At 32.2% G+C, this 18,679-nt stretch overlaps 1 protein-coding gene across 3 annotated transcripts in view; it reads left to right on the forward strand.

The window, feature by feature from the left end:
* Positions 1 to 1,533: 1,533 nt before the first annotated feature.
* HCN1_2 (anaphase-promoting complex subunit Hcn1) overlaps positions 1,534 to 18,679 on the forward strand; it is a 102,310-nt gene continuing 85,164 nt past the window's right edge. For all 3 annotated transcript variants that reach the window (XM_051217940.1, XM_051217941.1, XM_012937707.3), the window contains exon 1: positions 1,534 to 2,513. In XM_051217940.1, the coding sequence (XP_051064374.1) occupies positions 1,747 to 2,513 (767 nt within the window). In that variant the 5' untranslated portion in view covers positions 1,534 to 1,746. The remainder of the gene's footprint in view (positions 2,514 to 18,679) is intronic.

Genomic DNA, 18,679 nt, shown 5'->3' on the forward strand with positions numbered 1-18,679 from the left:
GCTTAAAACTTTTTATGACAAATGGTTTAGTGAAGTGTAATAAATTTAATGTTTTTGCTGATTGATTAATTTGAAGGATTTTGAAACTTCGAAACCATGCAAATGACGAGCAACTGCTCTGTTGTAAATGCGCTGTCCGTTTAGTTGCGATATTTGTGGAATGTGTTCAGAGGTACATTCTTTCTGCTTTTAAAATAGATGTAACTTGATGCGTACGCGTCAACTGGTAGATATCTTCAGAGGTGATATGAATAAATTCTTGCTATTGTAGTACTATCTTTGTTATTTCTTAATTCACATTTAGAAATATGAAAAATTGTTTGAAGTTGTATAACTGATAGAAAGTTCTATGATATTTTTCAATAGGTCGTATTGATATAAAATTCGCGCAGTGTAAAATATCAAGCCAATCGCAAAATAAATATCCTAACATTTTAATATTCTTTCCGTGTCATCTCAGGTTAGGTAAATTTTTAATTCGAGAGCTGACCAGATGCTGGCAAGAAACAACTGCATAAACTTCGACTCAGGATTTATAAACAATTTTCTGACTTTAGATTTCTTTAGATTTAAGAATATACGCCATGTATTCTGATGTATTTTGGTTAGGCCATCGTCAATTTAATATCATCTCATATAAGTAGTGAGAAATCCCTATTCAGTATATGTAGTGATCTGGAGGTCGGTTATAATCCGAATAATAAATGAACTCAATAATGATAACAACGAGACATACTTCCAACTATCATGTCTACTGTCTTTCTATTATTAATGGTTATAACTTTCAAATTATCAAGACTGAAAAAGTTCATAGTTGCTTGAGATCACAAAGTTAACGTAGTGAACGAATACGCATTTGAGAAATTTCCGAACAAATGTTTACATGAAACCAAATTTGGAAATTCAAATCAGTTCATTAACTTTTAAGATTTCGTAGACTGCTGATCATCTCAGTTCATAAGTATACCAGCTAGTTATTATTATTATAGCACAGGAAGCTGGTTGGTAAATCAAATAACTGTAGAGTGAAACGGTTCTCTGTAGTCTGTTCTTACCTGAATTCCATTCCTATCAACCGAGGTCACTGAAAAAAATGTAAAACACACTGCTGAAATATTTCATGGAAAACGTTGAGTATTATAATTTCATAAAATCTGTTGCTTTGTCTGCTTTAATTACAAATATATTTGCTAAAAATATTACTTGATATTTTCAACCATCCAGTTTTACTAAACCTATTTAAATTGTCTAACATCCGGTACTTAAAAACACGAGTCTTTTATTTTAAAACGTTATTCTCAATTAAAATTAAATCCATGTATGGTCCCTGAGATTTTCATTCATTGTATCATTTACCTGTGAATATATGAGATTGTATAAAGAATGGAAATTGTTTGTCTATCCTGACAACTACAAATACTTAAAATAACTTGATTGGTTGAAATGAATAAACATTGTCCGTACTACAATTGGTTGAATAACCGTTAAATCAGAATAACGATTATATAGCTGAATTAGAAACATAAATCAAAGATATAAAGTTGACCATTAAACAATTACTATAATAAAATTCAAACGAAAATAAGATATGCATCAAGTTATTTGCAATTTTTTGTTGAAATTTTAAAATCTTGATGTAATAAATCTAGAAAAATGAATATTTTCCGACACCTACCTTATGATTACAATATGATTATTAAATATTATGCAAAAACAATTCGATCGCTTAATCGTATCTGAAAGAAAATGAATAGAAAACTTTTAAGTTTTCAGACATCAACAATAAATGATACAAATGATATCACATTTAATAGGCCATCTGAAATTTGCGAGCTACAAAACTTGAATTCAAATGAACATATAGATGATATGAATGATATACCCACGGAACAAAAAATGGAAATGCCTGAGCAACCAGAAAATATAAAAGTATCCAGAGAAACGTCAGATAAAAAATTATCAGCCGGTAAAGACAAAAGTAATAATACGAAAAAACTCAACAATAAATTGCGATTTCGTTATTATTCAGTAGGATTGTTAAATAGTTTACATTTGCTGACTGCTAACTCAAATTGCAACATTGACACAACTAACAAAATGTACACACCAATAAAACATTTAAAACAACCGCGTACACGCAGATATACTATCAACCTTCCAGAAGAAAATGATGAATTACAATCTCTAACATTTAATGATGCAGCATCATATATGGATATTGGTGGTGACAATTCTATTTTAAATGAAATCGAAGAACCATTATCTTTGGATACTAAAACTCCATACAGTCATCAACGTCAAAGTGTTATTAATAATAATATAAACAATAAGAGTGGTTTTCGTGAAAGAGGGTGGTCTTTGTACAACTTAAAAGAACAATTTATTTCATTCTTTCAACCATCGGATAATAAATTAGCGCTTAAATTATTTGGCAACAAAGTAGCTTTAGCATGTGAAAAACGTAGGCAGCGTGAACAAGGTAAATGGATTATACATCCATGCAGTAATTTTCGGTGAGTTGTTCGAAATGTTTACTTACTTATCTTATTATCGATTACATGACCGAACTTTATAATTCAACAGCATGTATTTAATTTAAGCTGAGCTTACTAGAAAATAAAGTTGTATATTACTGGTCTTAAATCTATTCGTTTTTGTCGTTTTTAATTTTTATGTAATTTATATAAACAGTAGACGTGATAGAGATTTAATTTACATTTACAAAAAATCAGACGTAATGATAAGCCATAGAGACTACTTTATTATCGACACAATTACATACATATTTCGTAAAGAAAAACACAACATTCACTACTCACCAGTATTTAAATAACAATTGGCAAATATAACCTACAAAGGACTAACTGTAAAATTTGTAGCGCCTTTGTTTAATTAAGTTTATGTAACTTGGCTAGTTTTTCTCCAATTTATTCAATGTTATAGAGAGAATTACAATACTAGACTTTATTCATTTTGTGAAACATTTTATTTCAAAGTTTCATGAAAAGAAGTTCATTTTTTCATCGTATAACTAAGTAAATTTAATGAATCAAAATGCTAATGGTAAAGTAATGAACATTGTTTACAATCACGTTAAACATTTAAACCAATAATTAACATCAATAACTGAAATATAATTAATGAACACTCCCATTGTCGTATATATACTTTAACAATCATAAGTGAAAGAATAAATGATATAAAACATCATGGAAGAAATGGGAAAATATTTGCATCAAAAGTGTATATAGTAAATGAAAAGGATGTGAGGAAACCAAGAGGTTTTAAAGCATTTAAGTAAATTAGATTTCTCTGTGAGACTATAATTTATGGATGACTTTTGAGCGACGCTAGACTGACCTTGAGAGTGTGTGGCGCATATATATTTGGTGGCCTCTTGCACCAATATTTATTTGTCCAAATAAATAAATAAATGAGAGTGTCTACCTGATAACTAGGACTAAATGAGGGTTATAAATTAGTGTAAGGAATTCGAATTATGATTTACAGTTAATGGCTAAGGTTAGGAATTAAATTTAGGGCTATTATTACGAACTGACATCAGCTATAATTCCAAGACTCTATTTAAACGAATGGATGGGTGAATTTCGTTCCGAAATCCGAGACCTGTTATTTTATACTTGATTGGTTCGTCCATAAATTATAGTTTCTCCGATTTCTTAGTAATATACCACAATTTCGTTATCTGTCGTATCTATAATTGATTGTCTTTTATGTGATTTCTATGTTTATTAGCTTTTCACAGTTTTATAAATTTCGATTCTAATAGTCTGTTACCATTTCTCAACTCTACGTTCCTTTAGTTTTTTGTTTCCAGTTCGCTTTGTTGAAAATGACAAGAAAATTGCCATCCAATAGTGCATATATATATATATATATATATAATATCTCTTCTAAATAATTTTTACATTATCAGTTCTTATTAATTAAATTTAGCTAGTATAAATAGTTCTTTTATTTATTCGCGACATAAACATTTATACACCAGGTTATTTGGAATCATCAATTTCCATATCATTTGTTACCTGTAAAATTTATGAGAATAATGCAATGCATGGAACATTAGTTTTTCTTCAAAAACGTGTCACATTGAATACTAAAGTAACTTCAAATTCAATTTATTACTTGAGTAATCATGCTCATATCTGTAGCCGTTAATAAAACAATTGTGATTTGGTGACATTAATGTACTACTCTTCCCTATTTACGTCCTCATAAGTAAGACCATTCTAAAATATTATATATTAAACGACTTCGTACTTTTCCTGTGTTGGGGGCCATTGTGTAATTTGTGAAAGGTAACTAAGAAAATCTAAAATGGATTTTATTGTCATCCACAAATAAATACATTAGTTGTGTGATGCTTGAAAGTGGTAGTTGGTTACTTCAATTGGCGTTTTTCAGAGGCTAGAAGTCATTAATGCTCCAAAGCTGTTAGTCGTTCCCTTAATTAATTTTCTCAGTTCTAATATTTAGATAACAAACAAGTGGTGCTATATCTCTTAGCCTATTAGGCCTATTTTAAATATATCATACAATTTTGTTTATTTAGGAATATCTATTGAGTATGGTAAAATCACCAATTATTAAAACAAAAGTTAAATCTGAACAAACTTCTGAAAATTGTCGTTCGGTCCTATAATCATACACAGATAAAAGTGATGCTATGTACTACCTAATGGAAAGATAATGGAAACTATTTCATGACTAGATGTGTTCGAATTATTACTATTATTATTATTATTATTATTATTATTATTAATGGCTTAACTCAAGAAATGAAAAATTCAACGTGAATGAAAAATACTTACATTGAAACAAACTATCATAAGAATCTATTCAAAAAAGATATAAAATTAATTTTATTTAATTAAACTAAATACTTTTTTATATATTTGATTTTTAGTGTGACTGTTTGCATACTTGATAATTATGTGGACTAAAGATTGAGAAAAACTGGAATCTTAGAGAGCTAAATTTAAATCAAAGCTAGTTCTTATAATTTAATAATATCATGAAGTATCTAGGAATAAATCTGAGAATCAACATCATTACGTTACATATATGACATATGACTTACACATATGCATGTTTTAACAATTAAGTCACGCAGTTACATATTTATTAAATACTTTGGTTCTAAAACACATGAACGTTTACGAATGAAATCTTCAGGACTGTGAAAAGTACATTTATATGTTAAGAATTTGCTTTACTGACTACTTGATTGGTTATCGATTCGTGAATTTTAGTGAAAAGTTAAACTCAGTGGGATTTAGTCAAATAATAACACTGGATTTGAATAATGACAGGGAAATATCGCTGGGTGAGTACACAATCCATGGAAATAATAATACATTCAGAAAAAATAGTGTTGTCTATGGAATCCAGAGGGTTGTTAGATGTATTCTGGATAAAGTTTGTAGCGTGGATCGAATGATAGTTTCCTGCTTAAATAAATTGGTCATGAGATACCGCATTGACTAAATAGTTCACTAACTGACGCTAGTCTGTCAAGAGAACTGCCGGTAATCCGTCGAAATAGTTTAAGGTCAACATCAGATGTTGTGACTGAGAATCTAATTTATTTACGAAATATGTTATTTATATGAGCTGAGAATTTCATAACTTTAATATATGTTTTCTGTTGCTAATGAATATCTTATCATTGATATTACTAGATATCATTTCATTTCATACATTATTTCCCTTTGTTTTCAAATTAATTGTACTTCTCTGTGTAATAACTGTAATGTACCTACTTACTGCATATCTGACTGTTTAACGTAAATGAAATGAATTTATAAAAAAATGATCTTCCACTTCTAAAGTTAATTTAAAGGTTATTCTTAAATTAATTAATATATTTAACATATTTCACCTACGTCTATGTATCATTTTAGGTGTATAATGTTGTTCGGTGTTTATATTATTTCGGATTCATGTTCTTAAAAATAAAGCGTATTTTACAAATATGTAAAATAAAATGAAAAGCATGTAAGGAGGAACGCTTTCAGCTGTTAGTTTTTTGTTTGATCGTCTTATTTTAGAAATCTAATAAATAATTATTTCAATAGTTCAGATAATGAATCAATTGAAGCTATAAAATTACTATAATATCCCCAAATGCCTTTCTGATATTAAACAACATATACTCACTAGTGACTGGCTTCAAGGGGTATTTCCTGGAGTTCTAGTGAGAAGCAGTGATCAGTGGTGTTCAACCGGGTCTGTTGTGAGATAGTAACTCACTGAAGAAAATGGTGGACGTGTCGCTCAATTTAGTGAATTAATTGAAGTTAGACATCAACACTAATGGATGCCGGCCAGCTCAGTGGTCTATAGGTTAAGCGTTCGCTGCGAGTCCGATAGGTTCTGGGTTGGAATCTCGTGAGGTGGGATCATGGATGCGCATTGCCGAGGAGTCCCACAGTAGTACGAAGCGGCTGTTTATTGTTTCCAGGTTTTCCATGGTGGTCTAGCTTCAAATGACTCATGATCTCAACTACTGAAATTGGTATAATTAGTATAAAACCTTTTCTGATATCAAATAGTTTTTTATTGGTTAATGGAAATGTTTAAAAAGTGTAGTGATGTATAAGTTCATTCAAGTACATAATATCATTTATTACGTAGTATCAACCACATACTGTTACTAGATCTTACTTTGGTAACAGTTACTACCAAATGATCAACTGTTGTCAGTGACTCAGTAAATACTGTCATAATTTACTGATGGTATGAAACGAATTATAGCACATACATATATGACATATGATTGTGGATGATATGTTTTTTTAGCATCCATATATTGTTTCAAGTTAACATTCATTCCTAACTGAAAATGCAAATCTTGGTCAATGTATATAGTGGTAGTAGATCATCAATTTCGAGTAAGGTGAAGGCCTTAAATTAGTTTATTCTAAAATGGAAACAATACAATCTGTTGATGACTAGCAATAACGACGTTTCTTTTCCGCGATTAACTACTGAATTTAATGTTACGACTGACTGTAATATGCACAATCACTATATACTAATAAACATTACTGAAATACGATAAATCAATTTATATTATGAAACCATTATCTGGGAAATATTTTTTTCACAAGCTAACATATTAGGAATATAGAATTTCCATATGTAAAGCTGTTTGTCCCTTTTATAAATTTCCATAGAGCAATGAGAAGACGGAGTTGATGAATAAAGGTCAGTCAAATGAAAGTTCAAGTAAAGAAAGTGATAATTGTAAATAAAGGAGAGAGAAAGAATTGACATCGTATAGAAAGAATAGGAAATTGTCGCATTACCCTAGGCCATAAAATGACTTAAGGATTACCAGGGTAAATTCAAGGTTACGACAATTTGGTTTTGTACACATAAGAGGGTTTAAATTTACAAATAGCCAAGGCTTCAATAAACCTGAGAATCCATTCGCTACAATTTCTATACAACGTTTTCGAATCTGTATTAATGTCAATTCTGTGCCCCGTTTCAACTATGTGTTTTGCTATCGATGAACATGGTTTCTTACTTCCCAGGTTGATCAGATCATTTGACATTAACTGCCTTTGAAGCCGTTTCGGCACTTAATCCACGATGCTTGGTTGCATTGTCCGCACCAACATAAAAATTCGTAAATACAACGCGATGGGACGTTATCATTTGTGCATTGTCTAGGTCTGTTTTGAACCATGGGTTTATGTTATAATTCGTCGTTTGAATGATTATTGTCTTAGCTCTTTTAATGCTACTTTTTGTGTCTGGTTGTTGCTGATTGTTATGTCAGGAACGCTTATCACTTATACTCAGAACGACGGACCTCTGCAATTCCCGCGACGCGGAAGTACGAACACAAAGACTGGTTTAAGTGTTTATTTATTAACCCCGAAATATGCTATCGATGAACATGGTTTCTCACTTCCCAGGTTGATCGGATCATTTGACATTAACTACCTTTGAAGCCATTTCGGCACCTAACCCATGACACTTGATTGCATTGTTCGAACACTCCTCCTTATGTATGCATGCCTATACAAACGCAATTTTTTATGACGTAATCGTTGGTGCATTATCTATGTCTATTTGTTTACGTGAATCTTCATTTCATTGATCTGTATTAATTTCCATATATAATACCTTGACAAGTATATGTGTGACCAAACAACTTAGAGTCTGCTGTCTTAGCCTATCCAAACAAGTAGAAATGGTTTTACTGCTAACTAATGCTAGTTGAATCTGAGTTTTATTTGAAATACATTCATAATTTAAGAGAAGTAACGATAAAACATATTATTTCCCAAACCGTAAGTGAGAGAATAAAAATTGAGGTTTACTTCACAAAAAAACAAATCAGATACTGAGTTATGAAAAAACGCTTTGTTCTTTTAAATCTGATATATCTTACTTCCACTTAGTTCACTGGAATTCGATTCGTTTTTACGTAGAAAGTATAATTAACTTACACTGTTTGACGTGTCTTGAAGTAAAACACAATACTTTATGCGCACAACAGATTATTTGATCTGTCCATCAAAATAGGTATTATCATTGCTTAACTTAATATGCATATTTTGAGCCAGAAAATGAATTTTAAAAAAACTATAACCAGTTACTTTGAAAAATGTTTTTCACTCCAGATATGTGTAAATCATTTCGAAGCTTGTATTATTTAACATAAGACTATTTTCTATGTGGTCCTTCGAGTGATCTAGTGATATGAATAACATCGAAAGTGAATTGCTTTTTATATGGGAAAACAAAATCATAGCAAGTATCTGAAAAAAGTACTTTTTACACAACACGATAAATGTCAATCAGCATGAAGTAAATGATAAAATTTCTAATCTACAGCTAGACTATCAAGAAAGTAAATAGACATTTTACGTGATTTCATTAACGGTATAAGATATGTGAGGCAGTGAAATTTGATTATGCCATTTAGTTCCGACAGTAAACAATGTCGGTCATTTTAATAATGAATGAAAATGTTCTAAAACATCTAAAGAGAATTCCCTTAAATCATTGAAAATAAATGTTTTCATCACTTTTGTCATATATAAATATGATTAACTCATTGATTTGGTATTTGAGTATGAGCTACTATACAAGTATAAATATTAATTATACTAATAAGTTACCAATATCAAAGTAGTTTTAGTGGATTTCTTGTCTAGGACTACCTTCATTACCAAGACTTCGCTGTTTCACTGAAGTTTCAATTAATTTAAACTGAAACCTAAAGTAGGTAATCTATAAATAAAATGAACGATTTGTGAAAAGAATAGTTACATCTAATGAGAACATTTTCTTGCCACTTACGTTTATATTTCTAATTGAGTCGAAAAATTCAAAGAAATCAAGAAAATTGTATTTACTGATATGATTTTTAACAGGTTGTAAATTGTCAACTAGCCATTTAGCGATCATGTGATAAGCAGAGTTATTCATATCAAATATAGGATGGAGAACGACATTATTCTTATGAACTTTGGGGAGTCCATATGGTCTTGGTATAACGGAACCCGATAGTTTGAGATGTTCATAGAGGTCACAATTGATAATAGACTCATCTTTCATTTTCCTTAGGATTTTAATCAGCCTCTGTTCCGTTTTTTTCAGTTGTGCCTTTTTGAATGGTCTCTTTGGAGAAGTTGAGAGGATCAGATAATATCGTAGATGTTTTGGAGATATAGTCAAGGAGATCCATATGGACAATTCCTTCACGCTTGTCTGGGCGACATAACACTAAGTCCTGATTTCGCCGAAGATCAGATAATTGAGATCTATGTTCTTTTGTGAGTAATCGACTAACTGTAGTTATTTTAGTTACATATTAATTACAACAATTTACAAGAGTTGTTTTCAAATGCTCAAAATCTTTATTATATACTGGAATAAGGTCATTTGTCTGATGAATGAGGCTTTCGAACTGGATTTTAGCATTGAGTTCATTAATGTTAGTAAACGTATTACAAAATATCAATAAGTACAATTCTCTTGATTCTTATGAATTTGTTGACTCACTTAGAAATACCAAGGTAAATGAATGATTCTTTTGGTTCATGGTTAACGGCTTTATTCCTATGACAAAACTTTGTAAAATATACATCCAATTATGAGGGAATGAAATGCTTTATTCCGTAGTTATAAGGACTCGGTTACAGTGAATCGTAAAGGGACTAGTTGACTTCTAAGCAATCATCAAAACAATTTTTATGGTCCTGAGCACTAGCTGTATTCTATTAATCAAACTTCAATGCGGACACTAATTCAAGTGACTCGAGATAATGTGTACAAGCCTCTGACTGTAAGTAGTTAGACAGCTGAGAACACTGGACCTGCCTACAAGCAGAAAATCTAGGCCCAAGGTTTCATGTCAACTACTTCCAACTACTGGACGTCAGCCTTGAGCGTTTGGAAGTAGTGAGCATGCTGCAGACACGGATTCTCTATGTATTGTAACTTATCATACAACGAACAAATGTATAACTGAACCCATAATGAACATATTAATAATATCATTACACTTGAGAATTTCATTCAGTACATTTAAATTTAATCAGTTACACTATAAGCATATATTCGCTTTTCAAACAACAAACAAAAATGATTGCAGAATTCAACTTATTCATTTCATTACAATGGTCTTTTCTCAACTAAAGACAAGATAATAAACTTCGTCAATTCAAAATATCAAAAATTCAAGAAACGAACATTATTCAAGTGAAAACAAGTCTGTAATGAAATCAAAGTTAAGGTTTTAAAGTAGGTTTCAAAATAATTAGAGTAACAGATCTAAGATATCATAGATCACCAAAAAAATTGCTTAGAAATAATAAGATAATTATGTAAAAATAGTTGTTTTTAAGTAAAATTTATTGATCCATAACCTTAACGAATGAGAGCTTAGTTTATTTCATAGTTCATTTTAAATATCAGTGTGGTTGCTGTTTAACCAACAACATTTCTTATCCCTGTTGTTTAAATTTCAATAAGAGAAAAACAGAACAATTATAATTTATTCACATGCCTTGTGAATATTTGTTTCATGCTCAATCGTACGTTATCTAATTGAAAAGACTTGGGTACTAGGAAGCAAAATTTGTTGAATATCTCGAAAATCTGAAATAATTTTTTTATATTGGTTATATACCCTATATATATGTTTTACAATACTTATGAGTAGTTATCACATATAACTAAATATTAATTAAAGAGTGATATACGTATATTTTCCTCGAGCTATGGAATAATCCAGTAATACTGAGTTAATTGTTATTAATCAAATTAACATAGATACTCAACAATAATGATTCTTATCTCAGAGTACAAAAAGTTATTGAAAGAGTAAATACTGATTATTTTCATGTCTAAGATTGTTTGCCATCTTTTGTCAAAATTTATTAGGGATGTTAAAAATAAGACAAATAGAACGGCAAAAATATTGTTAAACCAACTAACAAGTAACTGTTAAGAAGTGAAACTGTATGATTCCCTAGTTGATAATTCAATTACGAATGAAATCCAACATTTTAATATTCTGAATGATGCAAAACGGTTTGCTACATGACATGACAGGTTTTCGAGTTATTCTTGTTAAAATATTTACTCTAAGGAAACAGAAAGGAGATCTTTGGTACCAAAGCTCACCTACTTCACTACTTCTTAGTTTTCAATGACCCACCACTTGATATCAGTCTGTGAAATCTAACTTTACAAATCTGGCAGCTACACATATATTTTCAGTGGCTTCACCCATTTACCACTTATGTTACAATAATTCATATATTAGAATCGATTAGCATATTGAGACTTTCCCCTCTTTCAGATCCTAATTTGTGACCTGAAAGGTATTTGAAATCTGTAAATGGATAGCTGCATAGATGGTGACTCTTTTTCTTTAAATGACTGTCTATTAATATTCTAACCATAGTTACCGATAGTCACAAACTTTATTATATGTAAGGCCAAGTAGGAATTCTTCAAAAGGTTATAAACTAACCAGTAGTAAATAATAATTATGCATATTTTACCTTGAGATACTACATGCTCCAGTACCCTTGACGGATTGGGGAATTTTAAGAACTTGTTTGAACTAAGAGCATCTATATTAATCAATTTTTCACATCATATTGGTAATAACGCATCAGTTTTTGCTCAAATAGAGATCAAATACATAGCAAATTTATGTCAAAAAGATTTTCTACACCTTCCAAGAACAGGGTTAGCATAAATGTCATGTATCAAAAATCCTACAGTATATTCAGTTTCTGATTTAAACCAATTTCGTGGTCATATGAAACGTGGATTTGAATTATGTATGTATACTGTGCCAACTTACTACACAAAAAGGTTTTCACTAATAAATGCTGGATAAACAAGGTATCTCAGTGGCAACATTTCAGTGATCAATTAGTAATAAATAATAGTGTGTTTTCGAGAAAAACATGTGCTTGGTCCTTATTCTTTTACACGTCTTCAGGAGCTTTAAGTCATTTACAGATTCATGGAAAATTACATTACTTAGATTAACTTACCATTACTTACATGATAAGCAACAGGATATTTGGACACCATGAAATTTGATAGTTGAATAAATTAATAACCAGTTATACTCAAACTTAAAACCATTTAAACACAGTGTTGTTCTAAATTATTAGGCCGGGTCATCCTGAATTTGAACGTTTTTTAAATGATCGAGAATTGTAAATTTTAGAAGTGATTTTGTCTAAATTATTATTATTATCATTATTATTATGCAGTTGATCACTGTTTACTATGAACTACGGTAATTTAACTTCAGCTTTAGTGTTTTGAATAATATGCGGCCAGAATAAACAAACTCTGAAGTTGAAGATTATTCATAAGTAACAGAGTTGACACTGAATTTCTCTCGACAAATATAGTTATTATAGAGGTTTTTTGTTTGGTTAAAATAAAATTGGTAAAATTAAAAGATTCATGTTCTGCTTTGAATGACGGAATATACAACTGGCAAAGTATATTCGGAACGTTTTTCTAACACTGGAAAATTAAATTCAAAACATATACAGAAATAAGAACTTTCGTCTAAATATGAACAAATAGTTTCACAATATTTGGGCGCTGAATTAATGTGAGTCATTATTTTTTGGCTACTGTCACTTTGGAAGAATGTGGATGCGCAGACTTGAAGCTTTATTAACAGTAACATTCATGAACAATGAGCAAACACCAAAACTTGCCATTATTTCATCCTCTTCTATGTAAGTATTACTGACAATTTTTTTTGAAATCATTAGAATTTTTCATTCCATATTTTATTACGCTTTCATGTGGTTTAAGAATTTCGTCCAGGTATCTAGAAAGATTATAGGTAGGTGAATTTATGTAATCAACCACAGATCTTCTACCAAAGTGATAGTAGCCAAAAATTTGATCATCAGAGTAAAAAAACTTGTCATTGAACCAAATGATATAAAAATGGAAATGAATTTAATTGTATCCACTCTAATGATGAATAATTACCCGAAGGATTTTAATGAAAGAACAATTAGGAATGAAGAACAAAATGATATTATTAATAAAAGAGTTAAGCAAAAAGAGTGATCCCATATCGTAAAGGTATTTCAGAAGAGATCAGAAGGATTCTAACTCTTCAAAATTTAAAAGTACTCTTTCGATTAAAACTAGTAGGAATCAAAGATCCAATACATAAGGATGAACAACAGAACTGTGTTTATAAAATTAAATGTAATGTCTGTAATGCAACGTATGTAGGTGAAACATCAAAGCAACTGAATATGAGGGTGAAGGAACACAAACTGTGCTTAGAGCACATTCCTAAATTCTCAGATGATGTAAGAAAACTTGAGAACAAATCAGTGATAGCATTACATTCGATTGAATCGGGTCATACAGTTGATTTCAATGCGCAAGAATCATTCAAAAAGGCTTTAATTCTTACAAAGAACGACTAACAGCCGAAGCCCTACATATATGGCTAATTCAAACAGTAATAATAGGAGAGATGGAATACAACTAGCTGTCCCATGGCAACTAATAATTAATATGTAAACCTGAACTCCTTATTCAATTTGATCTATCTATATCATATTAACTGATCAATAGATAATACATTCAACGGTTCAGATAAGTTATCTTATCTGAATATGTTAAACAATTGACTGGAACATTAAAATAACACAAACTTTCAATTACAAATACATTCCTCTTTGTATTCACTCTTTAATCTTTACAATTAATTGATCACTGGGTGGTGATCAATGTCATGCTTGTCTAGTTCTTATTAGGGCAGATCGAATGCTATCGATCATGTTGCAATGTGGCCAACAGTCTAGGTGACTCGACACTGCGGGCACTATCTATTGAGATTTTAGATGGTAGTTGGAGGTAGTCAACAGGAAACCCTGGACCCGGGTTTCGTGCTACTTGGCACTCGTCAGCAAGGTGTACCTGTAATCTTGAGGGAACTGGTGCTCCATGGCGGATTCGATCTCGTGTCACCCAGCTTCACAGTCAGAGACGTTACCACTGAGCTATCCGAGCCGTGACTAACCTCCTGTAGGACTGAGATGTAATCACAATTGATTGATCACTGGGTGGTGATCAATGTCCTGTTGACTACCTCCAACCACCATCTAAAATCTCAATACATAGTGCCCGCAGTGTCGAGTCACCTAGACTGTTGGCCACATTGCAACATGATCGATAGCATTCGATCTGCCCTAATAAGAACTAGACAAGCATGACATTGATCACCACCCAGTGATCAATCAATTGTGATTACATCTCAGTCCTACAGGAGGTTAGTCACGGCTCGGATAGCTCAGTGGTAACGTCTCTGATTGTGAAGCTGGGTGACACGAGATCGAATCCGCCATGGAGCACCAGTTCCCTCAAGATTACAGGTACACCTTGCTGACGAGTGCCAAGTAGCACGAAACCCGGGTCCAGGGTTTCCTGTTGACTAACTCCAACTACCATCTAAAAACTCTTTTATCTTGTTTACTTATTTATTTATCTTCATTTAATGCATGCTGTGACATTTTTGATTCATTTCATATATAAAATTATATGTTTTCTTTATACACGCAGACCGAAGACAATATATAGTTGAATGAAATTTCTTCTCACATCACTTACGTATACATACAACCTGTTATCTTAACACTTTTCGTTTCATACCACATGTCTCTTACACATTAATGTAAATACCTACTTTAAACATTGTTCACGTTGGTTGGATGACTTATGCAGTATACAGTAAACCAGAGAACCATGTGCCTATTTATATTCGATAATTTTGTTGTTTGATTATATTTTCCTTGAAAAAGCTTGAACCAGATTGCCATGCGAAACGCTGGATTTACTTCAAATTCTTTCGCTGAGATTTTACAAATACATTTTTCCGTAGTAATGACACATACAGAAATGTTATGCATTTAAAGGATTCGATGAATTCGATCTGAAATTTATTCTCAGTGCCTGCCAGCCTATTTATTTGTGAGTTTCTCGTATACTATAACATGTAATATAGAACATTTGCCCACTAATATACATCACACCAGCAATAAATAATGAAATTAATTTCACTGACTTATTCACTTGTAAAAATCTACCACTTCTATGAAATTGATCGTATTATGAAACCTATACATTTCAAAAGTTCATTCTCCAACATGATAATAACATATATTTTTTTGAAGATATTATTTACATTAAGCTGCACAATCATATTCATAGTGGTTAAATAAATTCTGAGTCTACACAAGAATAGGAAAAGATTTTGTTATAAAGTGTTCAGAGATTTCAACTATTACAATGAGATTGCATAGTAACTCAAAGGTTAAAGAATAATATGCACAGGATAGATTTCCTGGAATTCAAGTAAGATACCGTGACCATTGAAGTACAACCGTGTCTGTTGTGAAGCAGCTACTAACTGGAGACAATTGCAAACGGTCGAACAATATCGTGGTTTGGTTAAAGTTAGATATTAACATCGTTGAATGCTGACTCAGTGGTCTAGAGATTAAGCGTTCTCGAGCGAGGCCGAAGGTCCTGGGTTCGAGTCCCGTGTGACGAATCGTGGATGTGCACTTCTGAGGAGTCCAATAATAGGACGAAACGGCCGTCCAGTGCTTCCAGGTTTACAATGTTGGTCTAACATCGATCCATCCATGATATCAATCTAAACTCAATAATCCCCACGACCCATACTGATTAAGAAAATTAGTAATATTAAAATAATTCACGGGTCGGAAATTTCTTCACAGAATTCCTCTCATCCTTTGTTCACCGACACCCAGAGTCTAATAACTTGAAATTTTTAATGATCCTGCGACGGTAATGGAATTGAATGGGTTTTTACACCTCCCGATCAAGGTCGAAGCAGCGAATTTGAGAATCATGATTTAAATGGCTGTATAAATAAACGAGAATATTCGACACCATTTTGGTAATTACTTTGTTGGCACTACATCCATCCAAATTATTGTCCTTTAAAATGTCCTACACTGAATTATATTGATAAAAATTAGGTTAAGGCTACCAGAAATGGAATGGATTGTTTAATAACGAACATCTTAATTACTTACTTACACATTGTTATTCCCAAATGAGCATAGGTCACCGACTGGCATTCTTCAACCGACTCCGTTCTGGGTTTTCCTTTCAAGTTCTGTCAAATTGTTGTTCATTCTTCTCATGTCTTTCTCCATTTCTCGGCGTAATGTGTTATTCGGTCTCACTCTTCTCCTTTGGGCTTGAGGATTCCAAGTGAGGGCTTACCTTGTGACGCATATGTGTGCTTTCCTCAATGTGTGTCCTGTCCACTTCCAGCACTGCTTCCTGGTTTCTTCCTGTACTGGAACCTGGTTTGTTCTCCCCCCACAGTAAGTTGTTGCTGATAGTGTCTGGCCAACGGATCCGAAGTATTTTGTGTAGACAACTGTTAATAAACACTTGTATCTTCTGGATGATGGCTTTTGTAGTTCTTCAGGTTTCCGCCACATACAGTAGAAATGTCTTGACATTTTTATTGAAAATTCTGACCTTGGTGTCGGTTGATAGTTGTTTTGAGTTCCAGATGTTCTTCGTTTGTAGATATACTGCTCATGCTTTACTGATCCGCGCCTTCACATTCGCATCAGATCAACCATGTTGATCAATGATGCTCTCCAGATATGTGAAGGTTTTCACATCATTCAAAGCTCCTCTATCAATTATGATTTGATTGGTGCACGTTCTGTTCTATCGGAGAATCTTGCTTTTCCCTTTGTTTGCGTTGAGACCTTCTGCTGTTGAGGCTGCTGCTACACTGGTCGTCTTTTCCTGCATTTGTTGTTGTGTGTTCGATAGAAGAGCCAGATCATCTGCGAAGTCTAGATCATCCAGCTGTATTCTAACTGTCCATTGTATCCCATGCTTTCCCCCAAGGTGTTGACATCTTCATAATCCAGGAAAAAGAAACACTTAAATTACGTAAACCGGAAATGAGAGTGTGGTATGAAGAATGTACATGGATAAATTTCTAAAAAAAGCCCTCAGAAGACTTGAACGTGAAAATGGTGTTAATTCTAAAAACAACGAAGATGCCAAATACTGCCATGGAAACACTGAAAAAAGTGTCTATCTGCTATAGATTATTAGGCTATATGCACTAAAATTTGATTTCAAATTTCACGAAACTCTAACTAATGTCAGTGAAATGACATAAAGGAAACAATTATTCGAAATGCCTAAGTAAAAGCATTTCATGATCCCTAAGAAAAACGTTCTACATATTTCGACTTCGTATTTCATTTTACAACCAGCCTACTACTAGTGGATTTGTTAAAGACAAACTTCCTCTTGGGATAAATCGATGTGGATCTATAGGTTTACATAACCTCATGATCCAGTTCTCACTGACTAGACGAAGCGAACACTTTCTGAATGCATCTCAGAACGTTATCCCAAGTGGCTTCTAAAAACAGAATGCGAAATAATCACCAGCTCAGTACATGAGCATCTAATCAACTCTGATCACTTTGCCGCACTGAAATCATCCTTCAGTTTACGACTCAAGCCTAAACCCTGCTTACCAAAGTTATTTTTTGGTCTTTTGTGATTTTAGTTTAGAAAGAGTAAAATCTAATTATCCGACCATTAATTTTATAATATGTATGAAGTGCCATTATTAGTGAGACTTCAGTTTGACCTTAATCATGCTAACCAGAGGAGTCTATTCAATCGTAAATTAGTGAACTAATATTGTATAATTGGTCATTTTTAACGAGTAGGAATTTTAAACAATTGCATGAATCGATGTGTAGAGTTTGACTGGAAGACGAGTACTCATAAAAACCGATTGAGGAAGGTTACTAAATTCGGGGAGCTTAGTAGATAACGGATTCCTGTTTAAAGTGGAACATACTGTGTGTGCAAGTCAACACTCGAATCCAGATACATCCAGATGAGAAGTACCGAATTTTATTACTAGCCATACTCCAAATTACAGTTTTAAGTTCAAAATCCAGAAAAACATCAGAATGAGAAAAAACAGACTATTTGGTTATACTATAGACTTCATATCATTCACTAAATAACAGTATTTATTACAATTTACGCAGTTCCACTATAAATCGTGTATCAGTTTATTTCTTTACTTATT

This window comes from Schistosoma haematobium, chromosome 7 (assembly GCF_000699445.3).
Source record: "Schistosoma haematobium chromosome 7, whole genome shotgun sequence".
Taxonomy (NCBI): domain Eukaryota; kingdom Metazoa; phylum Platyhelminthes; class Trematoda; order Strigeidida; family Schistosomatidae; genus Schistosoma; species Schistosoma haematobium.